This window comes from Bos indicus x Bos taurus, chromosome 2 (assembly GCF_003369695.1).
Source record: "Bos indicus x Bos taurus breed Angus x Brahman F1 hybrid chromosome 2, Bos_hybrid_MaternalHap_v2.0, whole genome shotgun sequence".
NCBI lineage: Eukaryota > Metazoa > Chordata > Mammalia > Artiodactyla > Bovidae > Bos > Bos indicus x Bos taurus.
This window is the reverse complement of record NC_040077.1, coordinates 107438027-107463362: the sequence shown is the minus strand read 5'-3', so window position 1 is coordinate 107463362 and position 25336 is coordinate 107438027. Positions and strand designations below refer to the sequence as shown.

The 25336-nt window shown below is 56.3% G+C and overlaps 2 protein-coding genes across 8 annotated transcripts; one reads left to right on the top strand and one right to left on the bottom strand.

Annotated features, from left to right (window-relative positions):
• Positions 1 to 785: 785 nt before the first annotated feature.
• Positions 786 to 15472, bottom strand: SLC4A3 (solute carrier family 4 member 3). 7 transcript variants are annotated; one of them, XM_027514467.1, is made up of 23 exons: positions 14805 to 15006; positions 14504 to 14647; positions 14002 to 14164; positions 13141 to 13415; positions 12902 to 13017; positions 12304 to 12503; positions 10551 to 10699; positions 10213 to 10393; positions 9668 to 9803; positions 9202 to 9385; positions 8717 to 8816; positions 8069 to 8253; positions 7253 to 7478; positions 6850 to 7068; positions 6182 to 6330; positions 5818 to 6012; positions 5139 to 5357; positions 4479 to 4568; positions 3802 to 3968; positions 3091 to 3344; positions 2579 to 2748; positions 2251 to 2424; positions 786 to 1121 (listed from the first exon to the last, which is right to left on the bottom strand). In XM_027514467.1, exons 2-23 carry the CDS (start codon positions 14552 to 14554, stop codon positions 1044 to 1046), a joined length of 3681 nt encoding a protein of 1226 aa, XP_027370268.1. In that variant the 5' UTR covers positions 14555 to 14647; positions 14805 to 15006; the 3' UTR covers positions 786 to 1043. The 7 variants fall into 7 exon arrangements, with proteins under 7 accessions (XP_027370268.1, XP_027370292.1, XP_027370283.1 ...); XM_027514491.1 differs by having other exon boundaries at positions 13488 to 14164; positions 14805 to 14951; XM_027514472.1 differs by lacking the exon at positions 14805 to 15006 and adding an exon at positions 15380 to 15472 and having other exon boundaries at positions 795 to 1121.
• On the top strand, positions 14638 to 15198 carry LOC113900378 (translation initiation factor IF-2-like). Its single transcript, XM_027554107.1, has one exon. It carries the CDS (start codon positions 14638 to 14640, stop codon positions 15196 to 15198), a length of 561 nt encoding a protein of 186 aa, XP_027409908.1.
• Positions 15473 to 25336: the final 9864 nt, after the last annotated feature.

The following is a 25336-nucleotide window of genomic DNA, read 5'->3' as shown; positions in this document are numbered from 1 at the left end:
TTGTTTCCCTAGGAGGAACTAAATGTACTTGAATGGGATCTTTGACCACAGCGGGTCCACCAGGTGGCAGTGCTTCCCGGGCGCAGACCGGACAGGGCCTGCAGTGTAAGAGAGCGGCCACCAGAGGGCAACACAGGGACTAACGGCTAAAGCACGCTGCTGGTTGCCTAGTAACTGTGACGCAACGGGCTCCCAGTTTGCACCCTCCTCAAGGCCTCCCAGGTTATTTCTGGCCTAACAAAGACTGTTGCACAAGGAGTGGCCTCAGGAGTCCCAGAATTGCCTCTCCTTTAAGCCTGGAGAATCTAAAATGGTCCAGGGACCCCAAATCCAGCTCCACCCTGGCGTCTAGGGGACTGGGCAGCTACTGTCCCTGCTCTTCGGAATGTCAAGGATGACGAAAAGAAAAACATTTTCCATTCCCCTCAGTAGCTCCACAGTCATTGGGACGCTCTGGTTTCCCTAGAGGCTAAAGCAGAGCAACCTGCTCTCTCTCCCCTCTCCCTCCCTCCCCTTCTAAACTGGGGCTGCATTAATGGCAAATGACCTTAAGCCAGACCTTGAGCCTCCAGCAGCTGAACTGTACTTCAGAGGAGTAGGGGGTGGGGTTGGGGGTGGGTGATAAGGCCCATCTCTGACCTTCTATGGTCTCCATTCTCTCCATTTCCCCCAAGAATTCTGTCCTTGCCTCAAAACTCTCCCTGATTTTGATGACCCTGAAAACAGAATTCTTCCAATTCCAGATGGTAAGCATGACCCGAGAAACCAGAGAGGGAACAAGAAAGTGAAGCAGACACAAGACAAGGAGTGTGGTTATAATGAGCTCAAAGCCTGTGCCGGTCTGGTCTGTGAAAGGACCTGGGTGAGACGAGGTCAGCGCCAAGGGTAGAGTCAGGGGGTCCTTCTGGTCGAGGCAACGGTAGTGGTTCCAGGCACGTCTCTGGGTCATGAGCAGCCAGCTGGCCCTGGGGTTGGGCTCTGACTGGGGCCCAGGTGTTGATCACTAAGGTGTCAGGGTCTCCCAGCGGCGCCGTGGTGGAGGATCACACGGGCATATGAAGTTCGTTGTACTCGTCCTGGCCATCTTCATCAAAGTTTGGTTCAGCATCTTCAGAGTCCAGCTGTAGAAGGGAGTAGAAAGTTGGGAAAGGCAGGGGAAGTGGGCTTGCCGCCTCCCATTCATCAGCTCCTCCTCTGGATGGCAGCCCTCACTGCCCCAGACCTTTAGGGACCATGGCCCCAGGCTGAAGCACCTCCCTCTGGCCAAAAGCTTCAGGTCACCCTCTAGTGACGCCTCCTAATGATGATGATAGGAGCCACCACATTGAAAAACTTTCTTGGTGCTCCGAGCTCCTGGGGTGCCTTTGTACACCATGTGTGAATGGACAGTTTTCAAAAAGATGTCCCTTCCTCTAGCTCAGAGGATCCCAGCCTGGGCCAGTTTCACAGAAGACAGGTTTTCCACAGAAAGGATGGGGGTGGTGGGTAGAGATGGTTTCGGGGTGATTCAAGCACATTGCATGTATTGTGCACAGTATTTCTATTATTATTATTACATCAGCTCCACGTCAGATCATCAGGCATTAGATCCTGGGGAGTGAGGCCTCCTGCTCCAGCTGACCGAAGCAGGGCTCAGGATGCATTTCAACGCCACCCACCCCACCCGTCCCTTAGCTGTGTGTTTTGTTCACAACTGTCTCCAACAGCCTCTGCTTCCTTCACACCAAACCACCCTTCTCATTGCTTTACCTGGACTCGTGTTTAATCATCACAATTTCATACGGGAGAATCAATTAGTAGCCCCATTGTGCTGTGCTTAGTCACTCAGTCGTGTCCAACTTTTTCCAACTCCATGGACTATAGCCTGCCAGGCTTCTCTGTCCATGGGGATTCTCAGGCAAGAATACGGGAATGGGTTGCCATGCCCTCCTCCAGGGGATCTTCCCAGCCCAGGGATCGAACCCAGGTCTCCCGCATTGCAGGTGGATTTTTAACCAACTGAGCCACCTGGGAAGCCCAAGAATACTGGAGTGGGTAGCCTATCCCTTCTCCAGGGGACCTTCCCAACCCAGGAATCCAACAGGGGTCTCCTGCATTGCAGGCAGATTCTTTACCAGCTGAGCTACCAGAAACCCAGGAGCCCCACTGAGATTTCAGAAGATCAGTCACACAACAGAAGAGACTGGGAGCCAGGCCTCCCTGAATCCAGGACCCAGGCCCCCTAAGACAGACCCAAGCACCATCCCTTACCGCCTGCAGCTCCCTGTCCTGGAAGAGCCGGGGCAGAAGGCAACGCCTCAGAGGCACTGTGAGCAGCAGCACGAAGGGAAAGGCGAGTGAGGCCGCCGTGGACTTGACCACCCAGAGCAGTGCGATGCAGCCCAGCTGAATGCACGTAAAGAGGTGCATCCGCCAGGTCTTCACCTGGGGAACAGGTGTCGGGTCTCACCACATCCTTAGGGACTCAGCTCCGCAGGTCCCAACTTATCCTCCAGTCATCAAGTCCATCTCCAGCGCTGGGGTCCCTCGGAGTCCCCCCATCACCCCATCTCCCCATCTCCATGCTTCCCAGCCCTACCTTGGTCACGTAGGGCTGTTCAGGATGGTGTTTTGCCGGCATGAGGATGAGCAATAGACGCTGGGACAGCTGGATACCAGACAGCGATGTGACCCCCATGTACAGGAAAATCCCAAAGAGCACGGCCAGTGGGATCCGACGTAGCACAGCCCCCATGACGATGGACAGGCCTGGAGGAGGAGATAGACACCTCCATGATGATGGACAAGCCTGGAGGAGGAGACAGACACCCACAGGACCCCTCCAACAGCGCCTTCAGAGACAGATGAGCCTGTGCAGTCACTGAGATCTAGAGAAGATGGAGCCGGACAGAGAACCAAGGACAGAGAACCAAGGCAAAAAGCACGTGGAGTGTCAAGGAACAGGTATGGGGTCAGAGCCAGGGCTATTTATGATGCGTTTGGAAACTCAGAAGAGATCTGGGTCAAGTCGGGGATGGAGAAAGGATTTCAGGTTCCAGAAGGCAAGTCTGTGGGGTGGGGACCGGAGCTTTACAAGGTGGGAGCTCTCACCTACAAGGCTGGCGATGAGCACTCCAGTGACCCGCTGCTCCCGCACTTCCTGGATCTGGGGCTTGTCGCCGGGCGCAATGGCAGTGCGCATAACAGTCAGCGCATTCACGTGGGTCACCGAGCGGACGGTGGCGGCTGTGAGCCAGGGCAACCCAAACAAGCCACAGAGCCCACCCAGGGAGCCGATCAGAAGCAGGTCCAGGTGGAAGCCAGAGCCTTTGAGCAGCCTCCGTGCCTTCTGGCTAACGATGAGCCTGGGGGAGAGCAGGGGTGAGGGGTGGGTGGGCACACCCAGCAGGGACCAGAAGTGGGCAGAGGACATGCAGAGCAGAGGCTGTCCGCCAGGACCTGCCAGCTTTCTCTTCCAAGCTCTCAAACTGAAGTTCTCACATTTAAGCAAGTTTGAGGCAAATTCCCAATACTGTGGATACTCAAATACCACAAAAGCCAGATGCCAACTCTCACCACGTCATTGTGGTTTAACCAAAATGAGACACATGTGAGGATCACAGACTGAGAGAGCATGCTGCTGCCAGGGTGTTCTGAGGACTGTCAAGTGCCACCCTGCAAGCGGTGGTGGCGACAGATACCCTCTCAGAGCACCACGGGGACACCGTGCCCAGGTCCAGGGACCGTCCCCCGGGGGCTGCCAGTCCCCCAACCCCACTCCTCTCCCACCTCCTCCGCCCGGGGCCCGCCCAGTCCCCTCACGCGGTGATCTGTGTCTCCATGAAGATCAGGATGAGGACCAGGAGCGCGGGCACGGCGGCCGCCACCATCATCCAGGGCGGGAACGGACGCGCGCTGCCCAGGGGCGGGATGAACCACGTGCGCTTGCTGGGGGAGGTCACCGAGAGCCCCGTGGGCACCGTCAGCTTCTGCACGGCCAGAAGGAAGACCGGGTTCAGGGACGCCAGTGACTCCACATAGCAGCTGTTCCTGCCCGGCTCTGTGTCCCCAGCACCAGGGCTCCAGGGAATTGGGGTGTGAACAGCTTTGGGGAAAATTAGTTCTGTAATCCTCCAAAGTCATTGTCCCTCCAAGGGTCTGGCAGTGAATGAGGAAATGATCCACCTTCTCCCTGAGCCCCAGAGGAGCTGTCAGGAGACCTGCTCTGGGGGCATCTGTCTTTCTGCCCCCAGTCCCACACCGGTTCTCCCAAGAGTCTTGACTAGGGTCACACACAGCCCCAGACCCCCTGCTGTCCTCTGCAGCTGCTTCTGAAACCCCCCACCCACCCCTGTGCGGCACCAGCATGTAGCAGCTCCACTAGGGAAGCTGGGTTCCAGCCCTGACTGGCTGCTGGGGCAGTGGGGACCTGTTATAGCCACCCTCTCAAGGCCTTGGGGATGAGAACCAGCTGCCAGACGGTGTCGGGGCTCACTCACCTGTGTGTAGGTGTCTGTGATGGAGTAATCCACCAGGACCATCACCAGAATGGAGATGGGGATGCCGAAGTCCCCGATGATGCGGCGAGCCTTGAGAAGGACCAGTCAGGGGAAGGGAGTCCGAGGGGGATGAGGGGAGAGTCAGGAGACTGACATGGGGGTTTATTACCCAGACCCTTCTTGAGCCTGCAGTAGTAGCAGCATTATTCACTCCGTCATGTCTCTTTGCGACCCCGTGGATTATAGCCCAGCAGGCTCCTCTGTCCGTGGGATTCTCCAGGCAAGAATACTGGAGTGGGTTGCCATTCCCTTCTCCAGGGGATCCTCCCAACCCAGGGATAGAACTCGGATCTCCTGAACTGCGGGAGGATTCTTTACCAGCTGAGCTACCAGGGAAACCTGAGCAGGAGCCAGAAGTCTCCTGACCTGTCCCTTTAAACCCCACAGGTGCCCACCCAACCCAGGAGGGCATTAGTCTCCTGGTCACACTTCTCTGAGGACTTCAGACAGGGGCAGGGGGCTACACGGACTTGGCTGTGTTCTCCCATGACCAGGAGAAGGGAGGAGCCTCTCCTCTCCAGAGCGGAGCCCGATGGTGCCAGCAGGAATGGAGGGACGCCCACGGGGACTCTACAGGCCCTACTCCTGCCAACCACGCACCTTGCCGCCCAGGAAGCGGCTGTTTCTGAACTTTCGCAGGAAGAAGGCAATGAGGAAGGTCCCCAGCATGAGGATGAGGGACAGCAGAGCGGTGTTAGGCTGGTTCCTGGGGCCCGGCGGCCCCTCGGTGGGGGGCAGGGCACTCGCATTCAGGTCCAGCTCCGCCTCCAGGGCTCCCTCAGGGGGGTAGAATGGCAGCAGTGGGTGCTCCGTGAACACCTGGGTGAATTACAAGGTTGCCCCAGTGCTCACCTGGGCAGGTGAGCCTGACTTCACAGCATCAGTACACACCTGTGAGGGCAAGGACGAGGGCGGGCCCCTCCCTGGGCCCCTCCCTCCCACCCCTGACCAGGCAATGTAACACAGGACATCCAGCTCCATCTCACACACATCCATGCCGCTCCCCTACACACAATGACCCAAGGACCCCCAGCCCAGAAGCACTGACAGGGTGCTTTCTTCCCCTTTCTTCCCATACCGGTGCAGGCGAATCCCAGACTTTAAACCTCTGGCTTTGACTCCTGCATTTCAGCTCAGATCTGGCTGAGAGCATCCTCACTGCCCCGGGCCCACAGCCCCCTTCCTCCTTGTCCCCTCCCCCTCCAGTGCTCCACACCCTACCCAGGGCGCTGCCCAGCCCCCACGTAAACCCACCCCCAAGACCTCTGGGGGCTGCCACCTTGTAGAGCTTGTGGAAGGTCTCATAGATGAAAATGAGTGAGATGAGGAAGGCGAAGATCTCCTGGGTGAAAGGTGAGATGTAGCGGACCAGGAAGCTGCCTTCCGCGGCCACTAGGGCAAGGACGAAGACCACCAGCCAGAGGCCAACCCACACACGGCCCGTGAGATACTCTAAGTCCTGGGCCCGGCAGAACTAGAGATCAGCAGAGAGAGGCACTTACCCGGGCTGTCAGGGCCCCACGGGACAGGCGGGACAGGTGAACCCCGAGGGAGTGGAGGGAGCCACCCCGGAGGCCCATCACCTGGGCCAGGGGTGCGAGGTAGAGCAGGTGGCCCCTGGGGAGGGACTGGGTGACAGTCACCTTGAAGAAGGCTTCTTCGAAGACGAGCAGTGGCCCAGAGAAGCCGACCACGAGCAGCGGCTGGGCCCCCAGCAGAGAAAAGAGGACGCCAAGCACAGCCGTGGACACGATCAGCTCAGACACACCCATCAGCCCCTCCGTCTTCTCCCCTGGAGCGAGTGGAGGTCAGTGGGATGGCTGTTGCCCAGCTCCTTCCACCTGGCCCCCCTTTCTCAACTAGCTTCCCCTAACCTGTGCTGTGTTGTGCTGAGTCGCTCAGTCATGACCGACTCTTTGCGACCCCATGGACTGTAGCCCGCAAGGCTCCTCTGTCCATAGGGATTTTTCCAGGCGAGAATATTGGAGTGGGCTGCCATGCCCTCCTCCAGGGGAATCTTCCCAACCCAGGGATCAAACCCAGGTCTCCCCCATTGCAGGCAGATTCTCTACCATCTGAGCCACCAGGGAAGCCCTCCCCTAACCTGGGGACCCAGGAAATACAGAGCAGTGCCCCCCAGAGTGGTAGACAGGGCTACCAGCAGCACCGTCAGCACCAGCCCCCCAGGGTGGTGACCGGATGCCCCACTCCCTCTCACATTACAGGCATCCTAGAAGTGACCATGGGACCCCCTGGCCCAGGAATGCTGCAGGTGACACTGAGTCCCCTCACCTCTCCTCCTGCCCCTCACCTAGCAGCCCCCCGAAGGTGATGGCGGGGCTGAGGGCAGCGAAGTAGATGAAAAGCACGGCGGCCACGCACTGGGAGTGCAGGGCGTCCCGCAGGTCGCTGGGGTAGTGCGGGTACCGGCGCTTCACGTCCCGGACAAGCCCCCCAAACACCGAGCCAGTCCGCAGCAGGGGGTCATCATCAGGGGTGGCCTCAGAGCCCCCCAGTTCCATCGACAGTTCTGGGGGAACACAGGGGCTGCTGGAACTTTGTGCTGGGAGCAGGCCCTGGGCCGCATCCTTCCCAGCCCAAGTCCCAGGGCAGAGACATGGGTCAGGGATTGGAAGCCAGAGTGCGGGACTCAGGAGTCAGATGGGGCCAGGGAGACATGGGTGCAGGGGGCCCCGGGCCCCATAGGGTCAGACCTTTCCCGGGGGCCACGTAGCCGCCCTGGGTGGTCAGCTCGGGTTTCGTCTGCTCACGCTCCCGGCGCTTTCTGAGAAGCTCGCGCTGGAAGGCAGCCACGGAGCGCAGCAGGTCTCGGCCCTCCACCTCGGACGGGGGGATCACGATGCTGCCATCCAGGAACTCACTGATGGCGCTCAGGAGGTCCTGCCGGTCGTCTGCCTGATAGGCAGCCTCGTGGAACAGCTGGAGGCAGGAGAGGCAGGGCCTCAGCCCACGGCCCAGGGAGGGGGGCCTTCAGGGAGGAGGTGTTGGGCCATCACAGAGCCAGAGGCAAGAGGGGGATGTTCAGCCACACACACAGGTCCAGGATGCTGGTCAGAGCTCTGACTCAGGTCCTTTCTGGCAGGGAGCCACGGCCCTGAATACCACTCCTCACCCGGAGGAGCATTCTCTATCCTCCTGGGAGAGTCTCCAGACTTTTCCACAATGCAACAGTGATGCCCGGCATGGCCTTACCAATCCAACCTCCATTCTGATTGGAGAGTGCCCACAGCCTGCTGGTCAGTATTTCGAACACCATCCCTGGCTAGAGGGCCCTCCTGTCCAAGCCCTGGAGGATCCTGCCTCCCTTTCAAGTCTCCTGTCACATCCAAAGCTTCAGAGTCTGGGCTTCTCTCCTGCATCCACCTCCCTGTGCCTCAGCCCAAGGCTCCCTTTCTTCCACCACTCCAGAGTACTGCCTCCACCCAGCGGGGGCGTAGCATCCCTGCATCCGTGGGTACCACTGGGGGGCAGTGAAAGGGACAAACAGGGCTCCAGGGAACAAGACCCACCTTGTCAGACATGAGGGTGGCAATGGAGCGCCCAAGCTCATGATAGTCGGTGCTGGTGTGGCTCGGCCCCAGCATCACGAAGAGGAAGCGAACTGGCACAGGGACCTCAAGCACAGACTCCAAGAGTACAGCCTCGTTCAGGCGCACAAAGGCGGCCGCTGGCTGCTCCAAGAAGGGCACACAGCCTGGAAGGAGAGCAAGGCGCAGGGTGCTGGGCAAGGGGGAATGGTCAAGGCAGGCCCTGCAGGGGATATTTGGGGCCATCATGTACTTGTTGAGCAGGTTGCACACTGCATAAAGGAACTCCAATCTAAAGAAGCCCTATCTGTTTATATGCTTGTATATTTATTATAATTTACCAACAGGTGGAAATCAAGGGTATTAAGGAAGAGGTGCCTTTGTCTAATTCTCACAAAGGTGCTATATGGACTGGCAGCAGGCCAAGATAGCAGAAAACTGAACAGGAAGCAGACAGAGGATTAGGGAAGAAAAGGCTGGGGCAAGATGGGCTGAGAGGAAGAGAAGGGGCAGGCTGAGGGCCTGGCTAGAATGGAAGAGACAGCCTGCAGGCCAAAGTCAAGACAAGCAGACTGTGGTGGAGGCATCCACGCCCTATAACCCCTATCCCCAGCGCCCAGCCCTCCTTACCCACGAGCACAACAGTAGCCTCAGCATCTTCAGGGATCTTCTCCAGCAGCTTCAGGCTTTTCCCCCGGTGACCATCTCCCCCGGGCATGTGCAGGGGCTTCTGAGGACGCAGAACTGGAATAGGGCTGGGACCCAGACCGGAGGCCGTGGCAGGCCCTCCCATCCCTCGCTCCAGGCCTGGGCTCTGCCTCCAACCCCTGGATCTGGGTCTTGCTTTCTCCCTGCACCACCCCCAACCCAGCCAAGGTGGGGGCTCCTGGTGATGTGCCCCACATCAGGAGGAGACCAGCCCAGGATCTGGACCCCTCCTCCAAGTCCCACCACCACCGCAGCTTTATTTAAGTGGCTCCCCTGGCCCTGCCCCATGATCCCACTTAAACCTCCTGTTTCTCCATGCCTAGCTTGGCACCAAGCATCCAACCATCCTGATCCACTCAATGAAACCCTTGCTGTTTCCCAGCCCAGGTCAGAGCAAAGCAACTGACCTCCTTGGCCTCAGGGTCGTGAGGCCAGAGTGGAGCTGGCTCCCCCAGGTCATCGGCCATGGTGGGCACTGCGCCGTCAGGGCCGTGGCTGGGGGTTGGGTGGTGATTTCCTAGGACCGAGTTCACACTGGAGCTGGACGCATTTCGGGGAAAGAAGCCACTGTCCTTGTCATCATTGGGATGGCTGGAGAGAGGGCAGAGGGGGCAGGCAGGTGAGCAGGAGAGGCCCTTGGTGGCCTGAGGTCATGGGGAAATTAGATATGGAGGGTTGGGGCCTCCATTCTCTCTGCCTCAGTGTAAGAAGGAACTTTCTAATGGTTGATACTTTCTAATGGGTTAAGGAATGAGCTCTCTGTCACTTGAGGTATTCAAGCAGACTGGAAAGAGCCATTCGAGAGAGTCTGCACTCCTGGAAGGCAACTGAACCTGAAGGCCATCCCCTCTCCCTGGCGCTCCAGCCTGGCACCTGTGTTTCAGCAGCAGAGTGCGAAGGACACTGGCTCTGTCCTCCGGCCGGATCTGGTCAGACACGATCATAGTCTCTACCACGAGGTGTGCGATGCCTGGCAGAGTGGTCTGCTCCAGGTCGAGAAGGGCAGCCCCTGGGAGAACAGACAGGGAAGGGATCTCATTCCCATTAGATATAGACACACACACCGCCCCCCCCCCTCAGTGGCCTTGCTCCCCCAAGGGCAGGCAAGTATGCTGGGTGAGCATAGCATCCCATGTGCCCAGGCAGATACACAGTTCCACATGGGATGGGAAAAGAGAGCACGGGGTGAGGGCACGGCCCCTCCTTGCCCAGAAAGGGGTCATCTGTTGGCTTTCTGCCTGGACAGACACCTACTGTGCACCAGGTATAGAACCAGGTCCCCAGGCACAGCCCCGGCCCTCAGAATACGGCTGTGCGGACCCCACATTCCCGAGGGGCAGCCAGGCCTCGCCTGGCCCCAGGGCATCGTCCCAGGAGCTGGGCAGCCTGGCACCGGCCGAGCTCTGCAGCGCCCCTACCATGGGCTATGGTCCTCCTGAGTTCCAGCAGGCTTCGGAAGGAGAGCGAGGCCACGTGGGGCTTCCCCCAGCGCTCCGTCTCTTCCTCCACATCCTCCTCAAACTTGATCCAGCGGGCCGTCTCCCGCCAGTGGGGCTCCTGGCTGCGATCCAGCATCAGCTCGTTCAGCTCCACAAACACCTGGGGTGGGGTGCCCAGGGTGAGGGCCTGGGGGGCCGCCAGGTGGGCCTGGCCGTCCTGGGGATGTGGGTGATGGGCCAGGCAGGCAGGGAGGGAGGGAGAAGGTGGGAAGAGAGGCGAGAGGAACCGAAAGGCCCATCCCTGCAGGGTCAGGTACCTCATGGGGCCGCCGGTCCAGCTGCTGCTGCTTCTTCTTTCTGCGCAAGATGGGGGCCAGGCCGCTGGCGCTGCCCCTCCCACTCTGCGTCCGAGACGGCTTCTTGACCAGGTGCCGCCGCATGCCGGGGTTGTCCTCCAGCCGGTGACCTGCGGAGAAGGTGGGCTCTGCCATCCCAGGGCACCAGCTCAGGGCCGCCCGGGGGTCATGGCCAGCTCCCCCTGCTCCACCCAGCCAGTCTACTTGGGGGACGGGGGGTGGGGGGGCGCCACAGTCACCCAGGGGCTATGCCAACAAAACCACATTGTCCGGGGTGGGGGGCCGCATTTCGTACATGAGGAGACTGAGGCTCAGAAAGGGGACAGGACTAGTCCAAAGTCACAGAGGGGACGCTGGCTAAGCCACAGGAAAAAGGCAGACCCCCACCCACCCTGGTCCACAGCCCCTGCCATGACCACTGCCTCTCAATCTGTAGAGCCAGGACCCACCGTAAGTCCCCAGGCTCTGCACCCTCAGCACTTTGCCTGTGCCCCCTGGCACCCACGTCCCCCGCGTGGGTACAGTCAGGCAGAGCTTCCGTCCCTCTCTCCCCACGCACCCCTTCCAGGCCCGGAGCCGGGACAAGGCCAGCAGCCCAGTTACTCACAAGCCAGTTCCCCCGCCATGGGGCTCAGCTGGCCCCTGATGGATTCCCACAGGTCATAGTCCTCAAAGTCCAGCACAAACATCTCTAAGTCCTCTGAGGTCAGCGAGTCTTGAGGGCTGGGGGCTGGAGCCCTCCCAGGGACCTGGCCCTCAGTGTCCCCGGCCCCAGGGCTCGATGCCCCCTTGGGCTCTGTGACCTCCTCCAGTGGGCTCGTCATCCCCTAGATGGCTGAGTCTGCAGCCCCTGCTCCTTCCCAGAGCCCTGGCTCTCCGGAGAGATAGGAGCTTGGACAGCGGTGGTCTTGGTCCGACCAGAGCTGCAAGTGGCCAGGCCTCCCAACCCTGACTCCCCAGCTCCCCAAGCCTGCTCCCCGATGCTCCCAGCCCCCACGCTGGGTCTGTAAACACGCCCTCCCCCTGGCCCCCCCATCCCGCTGCCACCGCTGCTCCTGCTGCTGCTTCTGCTGCCATCGGATTGTTCCTGTCCCTGTCCTCAGGCCCTGGCAACTTTCCATGACGTATTGAGCTCAAAGCCCTCCCTCCAACTCCTCCCCCTACCCCGACACACTGTGGTTCCAAGGGGGAGGAGGGAGGGGTCGGTGATGCCCCTGGCCTGGGCACAGTGCCCCATGGGTGATGACAGGTGGCACAGAAACCAGGGCACTGATAAGATGGAAGGAATGTGCCGAGATCACAGCCAGGCCCAGTTGAGGGTGGTGTGGTGGGAGCAAGGGGGCCCCGACACAAGATGAGTGGCCCAGACTCAGGGGTCTGGTTCGGGGTGAGGGGGTTAACAAGAGTTTGCCCCAAGGAGAGGAGCCTCGGGAGAGGGGGTACAAGGATGTCTCTAAACATCATGTGGGGGTTGCCTCATTCCAGGGGTGACTCAGAGGACACAACCAGGACGGAAGGCTAGGGGTGTCATCAGGGGAAATCTCAGCTCTGGCACCCGAGGCATAGTCTGGTGAGGTAGTGAGCTCCCTGTCACTGGCCACATTCCAGCAGGCAGGGATACTGCAGAGGGGGCTCAGCCCTGGGTAGGGGAGCGCACCAAGCTTCTCCAAGGTCTCTCACAGGCTGGGCACCCCTGGGAGTGTGTGTCACTCACTCTTCATATCGTCCAGGTCCGCAGAGCCCAGCATCTGGGCCTCTGCCTCGTCAGTGGGCACCTGCTGCTCTGGGCTGCCCGGGCCGCCCAGGGCACTGCCTGGGCACAGCCGCTCCCTCAGGTCATAGCTGGCCGACGGGCTCCACGGTCGGCCCTTCTCTCCGGTGATTCGGGAGACGCGGGCCCGGGGACTAGGAGAGCTGAGGAGGCAACACGGCAGCCTTGAACTTGGCAGGGAAGCTCGATGGAGATGGGCCAGGTGAGGGGGTTCCCCTGCCCTCCCCCAGCTTGGGACAGGGCTGGACTGGCCCCCCTGGGGACTAAACACAGGCTTCTCCTGGGCAGAGAAAAAGCTTATCTCCACCTTCCTAAGCCTATCACACAGGTCCCCAGGTCCTCTTTGTCCCATTCTCCTCTCCACCCAGACACCCTCTCTCTCCTGGAAGACTGTCCCTGCCAACCCTCCTGGTCCTTCGTGCAGAGAAGGGGTACGCCCTGCCTGCCTCCTCTGCCCGCTTCTCTCGTCTCCTCCCAGCTTCTTCTCTGGGGTTCAGGAAGGAGCCTGGGACCTGCGCTGGGCTGGGCCAGGGGCCGGTACCTGACAGAGTGCTGGGGGCTCTTGTCCGAGCTCGGGCCCACCGAGGGCAGGGGCTTGGTGAAGGCAGCCCTCCCGGAGAGGCTGGGACTGTCATCCTCGTCACTTCCGATGGAGAACTGTGGATAAACCGTGTGTGCCTTGGGTCCGTGCCCCGACTCAGCCCCAACCCCCAACTGCCAAGCCTCCCCTCCTCTCCGCGCCCCTCCCTGAGCAGCCAGCCCCACTTCAGGGGTCCCTACCTTTGCTTTTGTTGGGGACCCTGGGGGTGGGGGCTCTGCAGGTTCAGCCTCAGATTCCCCCTCTTCTTCCTCTTCCTCCTCCTCCTCGTCCACTCCGGCTGCCCCCTCCTCCTGGATGGGAGGAGTCCCCTCGGAGGGGGGAGCAGAGGTTTTCTCCTTCTTCCTCTTCCTCCTGGTCTGCCGAGCAGAGGTGGGGGGCAGTCGCCGCAGCTTGTGGGGTGGAGGCAGGCGCGCCGAGAGCGGGTGGTGGGTGTGGTGGGATGTGTGTCGGTGAACTGGGGGTGCAGGAGAGCCGGTTGGGGCCCCCACAGCAGAAGGGGGCCCCTCACCACCCTAGGGGCACACACCTTATTATTCTAGCTCAAGGCCACAAAGAAGGGCACCCTGGTCCTTCCTCCAGAGTCAGGCTCCCCCCAACACCTGTATCCACAGCCTGTCATGGGTAAGGCCTGGTAGAGGGGGGGATGGAGTGATGGAGAGGGGAAGATGGGGGTATGAGAGGCCAGGATACAGCAAGGAAGGTAAAGGTGGAGTCAGCCGAAACAAAGAGGGGAGGAGAGGTGGCCGAGAGGAAAGGGCAGGGCCAGAGGAAGGACAGAGCCTTGAGGAAGATGAAGGTCACCAAGAGCGGCCTCCGGCCCATCTCCCTACATCTCCCCTGTGTCTGGGGCCCAGCTCCCCTGGCAGGCAGACAGGTGATGGGTGAGTGAGGCAGGATGACTTAACACGGCGTGGTGGCCCAGCGCAGCGTCCAGCATAAGATGGCCCTGGGTGACCCAGCCAGTGGTGAGCACGGTGATGGTGGCAAATGAAGGTGATGGTGGTGAGGGCGGCCACACTAGGGGTCCCCGGGCTACCCACACTCAAAGTCCCGCTCGCTGTAGCTGCGGCTGGGCTTCTCGGGGTCCCAGGCCGGGGGCTTGCTGATGAGGTCCCCAAACCTGCTCACAGCCAAGGTCTTGCCCAAGTCATCATCCTCCTCCATGTCTGGACTCAGAGGTGGCTCCTCCAAGGGCACCCGGACCTGCAGACCCAGCAGCCTCTCCTAAGGACCCTCGATCCATGAACTTGACACACCTACCCCAACTCCAAGCCCCAGGTGGAGGTGGGGGAGACCAGCAGACCCCATCTTCTACTCCCTGAGGCCCAGACTGGGGTCAACTTCCCAGGCTCTCAGGGCTTGGGACCAGAGGAGTCAACAGATCAGAAAAATACCAAAAGACCCCCCTCCTTCTCCATATCCCTGCCCAGCTCCATCCCTGGATCGGGAGCGGGGTGGTCACAGAATCGACCAGAGGACACCCCCGCCTCTTCCTGCGGTCCCTCCCCCTCCTCTTCTCCCACCCCCGCGAGCATCAGTCACCTGGGGTAGGGGGGAGGCGCCCCCGGGTGGCGGGATCACTCCGTTGGCCATGTCCGGAGAAGCAGCTTGGGAGGCTCGGACTCACTGAGGGACCCGTGACCCGGGTGAGAAGAAGGGGGCGCTGCGCGAACCTAATGGGGAGCCCTGGGGAAGGAGGGCGGGGTCAGGAGTCTCGCGCCGCCGCCCCCTCACTCTCTCCAGAGCCGGATCCCCCCGGCCTCCCCAGCGCCCATCCAGGCCCCGCCGAACCCCGGACAACCCCCGGGCCGGGCGCGCCGCGCCCCGCCCCGCCCTGCGGTACCTCGGGGCTCCGGAGAGTGCGAGGCCTGGGCCGGCCGCCGCGCCCCATCTCCCTCCCGCGCGGGCTCCGGGGCCTGTCGCCACGCAGGGTCGGACGGCCGGGGGGCGCCCGCGGCCGCGGGGAGTCGGGCGGACGCAGGCGCCGGAGCCCGCAGCCCGCGGCTCCACCTCCTCGCGCTCGGCTCCGCAGCTCCGCCGCCGCTGCTGGGCCGCACAATGGGAGCGGGCGGGCGGTGACTCACCCCGCCCCGGCCAGCTCGGCTCCCACGCACCGGCCCCCGCAGGACCCCACCTTTCCACCAGCCCCTTCTCCCGTGCCCCACTCGTTGCCCCGGGCGGGTGCGCCGCCCTCCACTCCCACAATCCCCAGATTCACGCATCAACCTTGCTTTTAGCCTGCCCTCCCCGCAAGAGTTCTGGAGGCGACCCCTCCGCAGACGCCAGCCCCTCCGACCGTGAGAACTGAGCTCGCAGACCTGGGGGAGCTTGCACCACCTGTCCCTCCGGTCCCGACATAGCCCCAGATGCCTGGCTCCTGCTGCCGGGCACCGCCCAACATTTGACCTTGGCAGTTACCTCCCCTCCCTGGGCCTTGGTTTCTCCATCGTAGCCAGAAGGGCCTGTAATCAGGACGTTCCAAAGTTCTCTCCAGCTCTAAGATTCTCTGGCTCAGTTTCCTCAACCTCCGCCCCCCTCCCCCCCCCCCCCAACTCCCTGAAGTAGTCACTTCTCCTTTCCCAAGGGCAAAGTCTCTGGAAGGCGACACTGGATCCCAATTTGACCCTTGGGGTCTGGATGAAATGGCACTTAGCACATTGCCATGTCCCTAACTTCCCCTCGCTGTACAGCTGATGAAGACGCGTCCCTGAATCCTTAGGAGAACTTAGGAGGATGTGGCAGGGAGAACCCAGGATGGAGCTGATGGGCAGGGGAGAGTGGCACTGGCCAGACCCAGGAGAGGGAAACCAACATCGCGGGCGGAGTACAGGGTGCTGGGCGTGATGGGCTCCGGGTGGGAGAAGAGGTTTAACCCTGTGACCTTGGACTTGTAATTTACCCTCTCCCAGCCCTGCCTTCTGGCTCAGATGGTAAAGAATCTACCTGCAATGCAGGTGACCTGGGTTCAATCCCTGGTGGGGAAGATCCCCTGGAGAAGGGAATGACTATCCACTCCAGTATTCTTGCCTGGAGAATCCCATGGACAGAGGAGCCTGGTGGGCTACAGTCCATGGGGTCGCAAAAGAGTGGGACACAACCGAGCAACTGACACACCCACACAGCCCTGCCCTCAGCTGGGTCTCCACTCAACCTGAAGGAAGATTTTCTACATTCAGAGTCGACAGCAGGGAGAGGGGAAGGCAGCTAGAATCAGCTGAGCACTTTGTCCAGTCTGGGCCCTCTCCATCCTCCTCTTGACCTCATCACAGCTGAGAGTCAGGGAGGCTGTGACCCTGCCATGGTCACAGCCGGGAAGCAGGTTGCTGACAGGGCATCTTCAATGTATGTCCCGGCTGCCGCCCGTTACTACTCCCAACCTCTTTCAGCAAAGGAGAGGTGGTCAGCCTTCCAGGCTCATAGGGTGTGGAAAGAGTGAACCAAGATGCCCATGTGAGAGTCAGCTGGGTTTAAGTAGAGTGTGTGAACTATGCCCCGAAACTCAGGGTGTGAGACCCATCTGTTACAGGTTGAATTGTGCACCCTCCCCTGCCCACCACACACACACACACACACACACCACCAATTCATAGGTTGAAATCTTAATCCGCAGTACCTCCAGTTCAGTTCAGTTCAGTCACTCAGTCATGTCTGACTCTTTTCGACCCCATGGACTGCAGCATGCCAGGCCTCCCCGTCCATCACCAACTCCTGGAGTTCACTCAAACTTATGTTCATCGAGTCGGTGATGCCATTCAACGATCTCATCCTCTGTTATCCCCTTCTCCTGCTGTCCCCAATCCCTCCCAGCATCAGAGTCTTTTCCAATGAGTCAACTCTTCGCATGAGGTGGCCAAAGTATTGGAGTTTCAGCCTCAGCATCAGTCCTTCCAATGAACACCCAGGACTGATCTCCTTTAGGATGGACTAGTTGGATCTCCTTGCAGTCCAAGGGACTCTCAAGAGTCTTCTCCAACACCACAGTTCAAAAGCATCAATTCTTCAGCGCTCAGCTTTCTTCACAGTCCAACTCTCACATCCATACATGACTACTGGAAAAACCATAGCCTTGACTAGACGAACCTTTGTTGGCAAAGTAATGTCTCTGCTTTTGAATATGCTATCTAGATTGGTCATAACTTTCCTTCCAAGGAGTAAAAGATGACCTTATTTGGAAATGAAGTTATGCTGGGAGAGGGTGGGCTCCTTTTCTAATATGAAAGTTGTTCCGTTGCTGAGTTGTGTCTGACTCTGTGACCATGTGGCTGCAGCACGTCAGGCTTCCCTGTACTTCACTGTCTCCCAAAGCTTGCTCAAACTCATGTCCATCGAGTCAGTGATGCTATCCAACCGCCTCATCCTACACCACGCTCTTCTCCTCCTGCCTTCAATCTTTCTTTCCCAGCACCAGGTTTTTTTCCAATGGCTCTTGGGATCAGGTGACCAGAGTATTGAATGGTGTCCTTATAAAAAGGGGAAATGTGGACACAAACACACTCAGGAGAATGCCATGTGAAGTTTGGAGTTATGCTCCCACCAGCCCAGGAATGACCAGAAGCCGGGAATAGATCCTTCCCCTGGGCCTTCAGAGGGAACACAGCCCTGCTGGTGTCTTGATCTCAGACTTTCAGCCTCCAGAGCTGTGAGACAACAGATTTCTGTTGTTTAAGCCATTTTGTTCATGGAACTTTGTTAGGGCAGCCCCAGCATGCTAATACGTGACCCAGTCCCTTATCCCTCTGAGCCAGGTAACTCAGTTCCAAGTCTCTACCTTCTGTGCTTTGGTGGAGCCTACCCTTGCTCAGAGGTACATAGGAACCTGGGAGTCCCCCACCTTGGGAACATTTCCCAGGACCCTCTGACACCTGGTTCTCTCGGGGTCTCAGGCTCCATTTTCTAGCCTGTAAAGTCAGATGGCAGTACTTTAATACTGAGACAGCTTAGGGAGGGTTTTGACAACCTGGTCCCTGGATATTGATGCCTTAAGGCATCCCTCTGAGGCTCCATCATCCCAAGGGATTAGCCTGAGCACAGGTCTCATCTTCCTAGGGCCCTCAGACTCCCATCCTCTTCCCAGTTGGGGAGTTCCCCACTCTGCCCCCAGTCAGAAGCTTTGGTCTCCAGCTCTGCAAGCCCCTTCCTCTATCCCCTAGCCCCTAGGGAGTGAGATGGAGTGAAATCTCCCCTTAGAGGGTCTTTGGACACCCATACTCATCGCTCCTTCTGGGGTGGAGAACAAAATGCCAATGGCCCCAGCTGTTTCAGACCAATTTTTTTTTTAATAAAAAACAATTTTTTTAAGATAATGGGAATTCCTGGTTAGCATAGTGATTAAGATTCTGGGCTTTCATTGCTGTGGCCCAGGTTCAATCCCTAGTCAGGGAAATGAGATCCTATGGGCCCCACGGCGCAGCCAACAATAACAACAACAAAAAAAAACGTAAAGTTAGCAACCATGATCATTTCATCACCCTAAATTTAGGTACAAACCACTTTAATATTCATATTCTCATGCACTCACAACAACCCTCTAAGGTAGAGCATCTTAATCCATTTGACAGGCGAGAAAAGTGAGGCTCAGGAAGCGCGAGTGACTTGCCTAAGGTCAAAGGCTCCTAGCCAGCATGGCCAGGAATTGAACCCGAGGGCTTGTGGCTCCATGTATAATGTTTATCCGCATACACTACAGTGCCCCCTGCCCCCCCACCACCACACCTTGGTGCCTTCCCATAGCTGTTAAAGACCCAGTGGAGACAAATACATTTTTTATATTTATAAATAAATTTATATACAAATAAATATACAGATTTTGCATACAAATTTGTATACAATAATTTTGTATACAAAATATATTTTGTAGAAATATACAAATACACAAATTTATATAGCAAAAATATACAAATAAATAAATAAACCTTCCATGCCTGGAGAACAAACTGAAATATACCACTCACTTCCCAGACGAGTTTTTTAAGGAGACCACATCTTTGCTACCAGAAGCCATACAGGGGAGGGATCAAGCAGCGCCAGTTCATAGACCAGTCACTGGTAATTGCATGACCTGGAGCAAGTTATTTACCCTCTATGGGCCTCAGATTTCTCATCTGCAAAATGGCAATTAGAACAGGATTGATGGGCTTCCCTGGTGGCTCAGTGGTAAAGAATCTGCCTGTCAGTGCAGGAGAGACAGGTTTGATGCCTGGTACAGGAAGATCCCACAGGCAACAGAGCAACTAAACCCATGCACCACAACTCCTGAGCCTGTGCTCTAGAGCCCAAGAGCCACAACTACGGAGCCCACGTGCTGCAACTACTGAAGCCGGAGCACCACAGAGCCCATGCTCTGCAACAAAGAAGCCACCGCTATGAGAAGCCTGCGCACCGCAGCTAGAGAATAGCCCCATTCACTGCAACTAGAGAAAAGCCTGCACAGCAACGAAGACTCAGCACAGCCAAAAACATTTTTTAAGTTACAAACAACAACAAAAAAAAGAACAGGGTTGTTAAGAGGATGACATGAACTCCTCTGTGTGAAGCTCTTAGACCAGTACCTGACACATAGGGCTTGATAAACGTTAAACTAGCCTCAATACTACTACAAAGCAGAGACACAAAAGCCCTCAGGTAACTTGCAGTTTGAAAAATGATGAAATGTAACACACAGGAAATGAGTGAAAATGGGCTGACATCTCAACGGGCAATGTGTCTTGCAGCCAAACTGAAGCTACCAACCACATCAGCTCAGAGAAGACAAAGATGTTTTGCAAAATCTACCTCCACCAGGTAGGTCCTGACAGTCCTTGGCCAGTGGACCAATCTTCGCATTTATAACCCTAACTTGGCAGGATGAAGAGTTTCTGGAAGACGGTAAAGTGTGGGTTCAGGTAGCTCCACGCTGTCACTGAGACTGGCCTGGAATTCCCTCTTGCCAATAGCATCTCCTCCTTGCTTGCCAGAACAGACCACCCAGTGCTGAATGCTGTTGACTGGCCTCATTATGTATGTGTATGTGAGTCACTCAGTCATGTCTGACTCTTTGGAACCCCATGGACTATAGCCCGCCAGGCTCCTCTGTCCATGGAATTCTCCAGGCAAGAATATTGAAGTGGGTAACCATTCCCTTCAGGGGATCTTCCCAACCCAGGGATCGAAACCAGGTCTCCTGCATTGGAGGCAGATTCTTTACCGTCTCAGCCACCAGGGAAACCCAAGCCTCATGGTGAACAAGACCTTTTTTTTTTCACTAGAGAAGCAACATGGCTTTGATAAAAAGCCCAGACTCTGGAGTTAAGAGATGCTATATATAAATGCCAGTTCAATGCTTGGCACAGAATAGGTGCTCAATAAATGTCATTCTTCTTATTTACTATTGTTGTTACTCTGCAGTGGTTTATCTTGTAGTAGTCCATATGTCCCTCAGAAAACCTGATCCAGCTTTGGGCTCTCACCCTACAGAGTCCACCTTTCAGCTCCAGAGGTGCGGAGTCATTTGCGCTGGGGTGCCATTTTGACATGAGTCTAGGTCCTTTCGCTCTCCTTCCCCAGACAACTAGCCTGCTTTAGATTTCATTATTTGGGGGAAATGGGTGAGACAGAAAGCCAGTGAGCCTTTCTGCCTTTTGTTCATTCAGAGCCAAAGTCTTGGGAAACCTAGGAAAGTTTGAAGAGGAAGAAAAAGAAAAGGTTGGCAAGACCCGAAGTGTCTTGGCCAGGAGCTGGGGGCGAGGAGGGAGGTAGAGGAGCTACTCTTTGCCTTCCCCCATCAGCAAAGAAGGAGGTTCCCCCACACCCCAAGGTGGGGGGCCAGGAGGAGGCGGTCAGTGAGTCCTGCCAACCCCACGGGATGGGGACTTGAAATAAAAGTTTGTGTTGAAAATGTTGTAATGTTTCCTGCACCCCAAGTGTGTAAACTGAGACCCACACACTCACGCTATGCTCTACACCAGGTGTTGGGTACACATCAGTGAAGAAAACCTGACGTGGCCGCTGCCCTTAGGCACCTTACAAACAATAAGCAAGCAAATGCATAAATTTATTAATTATCAAATGGGGCAAGCGCCATGGGGGGAAAGGCGCATTTAGGGAACATTCAGGTAGCGAAGTTAAAAACGTGTTCTGTGAAGAGGAGACAGTTATGCAAAGACCTGAACGGTGAGAATCAGTCATGCAATGAGGGGTGGGGTGGGGAAGCAGGGGAAGCACTCACAGCAGAAGGAAGAGCTCTGGAAAAGCCCCGTGGTGGGAAAGAACAGCATCAGTGTGGGGATTTGGGTGCTGAGGATCTGAATGGTGGTGGGATGTGGCAGCCCAGGAACCTGGTGCCACAAGGAGACAAGTTTAAAAGGACTGGAGGGTGGGTATCCTGGAAGGTATATGAGGGTATACGGCTTCATGGAAGGAGAAAGATCATGAGTTTGGGATCCAGCATCCCCTTGGTGAGAATCACCTTTCTTAACCTGAGTCTCAGCTTCCTCCCTTGGAAACTAGAGATCACACTTTTCCTTCAGGCAAGTGCAACGATGTCAATGAAATGATTTGAACAAAGTGCTGGTCTAGAGCTTAGTTACTTCAGTCTTGTCCAACTCTTTACGACGCCATGGACTCCCCTGTCCATTTGACTTCCCAGGCAAGAATACTGGAGTAGGTTGCCATTTCCTTCTCCAAGTAGAACAAAGTAGATGGCCATTACGATGACATTCTCCTTTTATAATCTTTCCCATCCTCATGACCCAGCTCCAAGGCGCCCTTCCCCAGTCCCTTCCTGGGAGGTAAACCCCTTGAGAGCCAGAGCCTCATATCCCACCCTCTTCTCACAGAGAGCCTAGCACACTTCTAAGAGTTCAATAATGTCATGGCATTGAAGGCTAGTGCCCAAGTAACTATAGTAACTAATAAACTGAAGAATGTTTCTGTGGAGGGCATAGAAGTCACTAGTTTCAAGATGATCAAATGACCAAGTATGGGCCAAGAGAAACATGTCATGGCCTACTCATGTCTCGGGCAGTGTCTGAGGCTCCCTTTGAAGCACCCTGGAGAATAGCCACTCATAAACACCCAGGCAGAAGATGCAGTCTTTCCTCTCTGCTTACAAAGGGCTTTTCTAGGCAACAAAGCATGTTGTATTAACTAACAGGCAGGCTTTTTTAAAACCAGCATCTATTTACTGCCTCATGGTCCACTTAGCGCTTCCATGTCTATCACCACACTCGACAATGTTGTGACCTGGGTAAGTTATTGATTAGTCTTATCCCCTCACTTTAGATGAAGGAGCCACAGAGCAGTAAGGGCAAGTTGCCTTACTATGGTTAAATAGTGTGATAAGACATAATCCTGGATCTTTCGGATCTAAATCCCCTGTGCCTTTTCATGTATGACCGTCACACATGCTGACTCGAGTAGGTGAGTGCAAAATACTGCACGCACCCAGAGATGGGCAAAGTAACCACACAGAACAGCAGCTGAGGTTCCAGCCACAGCTAACCAATCTGGACAGGGTCTTCTTAGAAGCCACTGCAGCATCTTGGCAAAGGAGGACACCACCCTTCACTCCACGTGATGTGACCCGTCAGCAAAGACAATACCTCTCCCATTAAGAGGGAGAGGTTTTCAAGTTGACCTGCTCCCCTTCTTCCTAAGTCTTCACAATCAAAGTTTACATCACTCAGTTTGGCCACTGATCCCCATCCCAGAACCTCATAAAAATGTTTAATATAATTTTTGAATCATAATACATTGAGTTTTAAAATATTTTTCAATAAAAAAGTTTAAAAAAACACCCAATACCACCCCTCTCCTCCATCTACCTTGTCCCATCTTCACCCACCTTTTATTTAATAAAATATTTAATGTGTGTGTGTGCTAAGTCGCTTCAGTTGTACCCAACTGTGTGACTCCATGGACTGAAGCCTGCCAGGCTCCTCTGTCCATGGGATTCTCCAGGCAAGAATGCTGGAGTGAACTACTGTGCCCTCCTCCAGGGGATCTTCCTGACCCAGGGACCGAACCTGCGACTCTTACATCTAACCTGCCTTGGCAGGCGGGTTCTTGACCACTAGCACCACCTGGGAAGCCCCCAAATGCTTTTATTCCCTCCATAATCTAATACAAATAGAAGCAAATGTGAATGTCTATTTCACTCTCTCTCACCTTGTTTCTACAGAAAATGTGACATAGTGTTGTTATGTACAATTTCAGGTAGCAAATCCTTTCTCTCCACCACCTCAGGCCTGCTCTGCCGGCAAGCCCAAGGCCAAACAGGCAATCGATAAGCACTCGTTGGAAGGGAAAGGCCAGGCTGAATGGCCAAACCTATCCCTGGGGTCAGTTCAGGGTATAGAAGGCAAGTCCTGCTGACTAACACCTATGCATGTGTGCCAGGTGGCAAAGCTGTGGTCCGTCAGAGGAGGAGTAATGTCCCGGCACCTCCTCCAGGTGGGGTGCAGGGCTAAAGGTCAGATACTCCCAGGAGTGTGATGGCCTCGGGGGACAACACCAGCACCTCTGTCCTCTGGCTCACCAAACAGCATCCCCAGGACAAAGAGTGCAGAGGACTTGTTAAATTGTTACAGAAAACAAAAACAAGCCCAGAGATTTTAAGCAGGAGGAAACGGATGAAGCTTTTCTTTCAGGTCCCCCAGCCTCACACCGCTTTCCAGGTCACTCTGAGATGACTGGAGATTATTCTACCCCATCCGGACCATGACCCAATGGGGCTTCTGGGAATGTGCTTGTCCACGGACCCGGCCTCCCTGAAAGGCAACTCTGGGCCGGCAGCTGGGGAAGGCCTTCGGCAGGACCAGCACGGACTCCTGTTTGCAGATGGTGCCAAATCACTAATGGGGAAGGGGGTGTGCTCACTGCCAAGAAAGTGGACTAGTATTTTTGGGAAGTTTTAATTTGCATCAATTAAAAATTCAGGCCAGCTCTGAGCAAAACAGAAGTAGGTGAACTTATTTCCTGAACCTCTGCACTGTCTTCCCTGGGCCCCCTCCAGCCTCTGCAGGCCTGTCAGTGAGGGATCCTCCACTGGCCAGCATTTCCCAACAGGCCAGTTCTCAGATTCACACGATTTTACCCCCACTCTCCTGCCAGTACACACTAGGGCCCTGCAGGGAAGGGAAGACAGAAACCATCTGGCTCCAAGAAACAGGAAAAACCCGTCTCTGGAGCCTCAGCACCAGCCTTCAGGTCTGGGTCACGTCTATACACTGAAGGCTCTTTCTTGAGCTTATCAGCTCTGTATCTTTTGACCAAAGGAATATGAGAAACGCCTGGGAAGATGAGACGCTTTAAGCAATGCACGGAACGTAGTAAGCGCTCACTAAGCTATGGCATCTTGTGACAGGTGAGGATTGTTTAGGGGTGTTCCTCTGTAAATTTCCAAACCTTAAGTCCTGGCCCCACCACGCCCACCCTGCCGTCCTGGCCCAGAGAGCAGCTGTTTCATGGGGGTCATTCATGAGTACTGGAGAACCTCTCTTGAGGTATGCTCTAATGGGCTCTGCGGTAGAACCTGTGTTCTTTTAACCCCTGCTGAGTGAACGGACGAATGAACGCATCCCATCAGTGGATTTATGAATGAGTATGTAATGCACTTGCTTCAGGAGACAGACGATGCTGACCCACACAGAGGTCAGGAAAGGCAGAGCTGCCAAGAGTGACCCTAACTACCCTAAATGCCTTCTCCCCGCTGGGGCCCAGCAGTTCTTCTCCCTCCTCAAAATCCAAGGATCTGGAGACAGGACTTTCAGCCATTCATGAGGAGGGCTTGAGGCTGAGTGACGGTAGTTCCATTCTCCCAGGACCCAGAGTTTGCAGAGGGCTGGCTGGGTCAAGGATGGGTCCAGACCCCAGAAGAATTTGTCTGCTCCCTGCCCCCCAAGCCTTAGGAGCACCTGGGGGTGCTTTTTCCTCTATAACTCAACTTAATCTTTGTAATGAGTCCCCACTTCTAACCAATAGAAAAGTTAGCCTAACATTCCAGTGAACTCAGTCCAGTGATTTAAACACAATCGGTTCGACTTAAACTTGCTCGCTTCCCCACATGGGGGCCAGGCCTATCCCGTTCTGCAGTGGCCCCTGCACACTCTCCAGCACCCTCTCAGCTGGCCTCTGGGCCCCACTACGGGCCCACAGGATCTTCTGGGCCAGCTTCCTCCTCCAGTCAAGGAACACCTGAGCAAGTGTCATCAGCCCTATTCTTTTTTCACTTTTATTGGTGTGTAGTTGATTTACAGCATTGCGTTAGCTTCAGGTGTAAAGTGCATCAGTTATATACATATGCATCTCCATTATTTTTCAGATTCTTTTCCCACATAGGCCATTACAGTTTGAGTTCCCTCCGCTATACAGCAGATCCTTATTATCTATTTTGTATAT

Coding starts and splice junctions, on each gene's coding strand:
- LOC113900378 (XM_027554107.1), top strand. CDS start 14,638: ATGGGGAGCCCTGGGGAAGGAGGGCGGGGTCAGGAGTCTCGCGCCGCC.
- SLC4A3 (XM_027514472.1), bottom strand. CDS start 14,554: ATGGCCAACGGAGTGATCCCGCCACCCGGGGGCGCCTCCCCCCTACCC. Junction 14,165..14,503: donor GCGCCTCCCCCCTACCCCAG/GTGACTGATGCT, acceptor CTGGGTCTGCAG/GTCCGGGTGCCCTTGGAGGA. Junction 2,749..3,090: donor GCTCATCGCCAGCCTTGTAG/GTGAGAGCTCCC, acceptor CTCCTCCTCCAG/GCCTGTCCATCGTCATGGGG.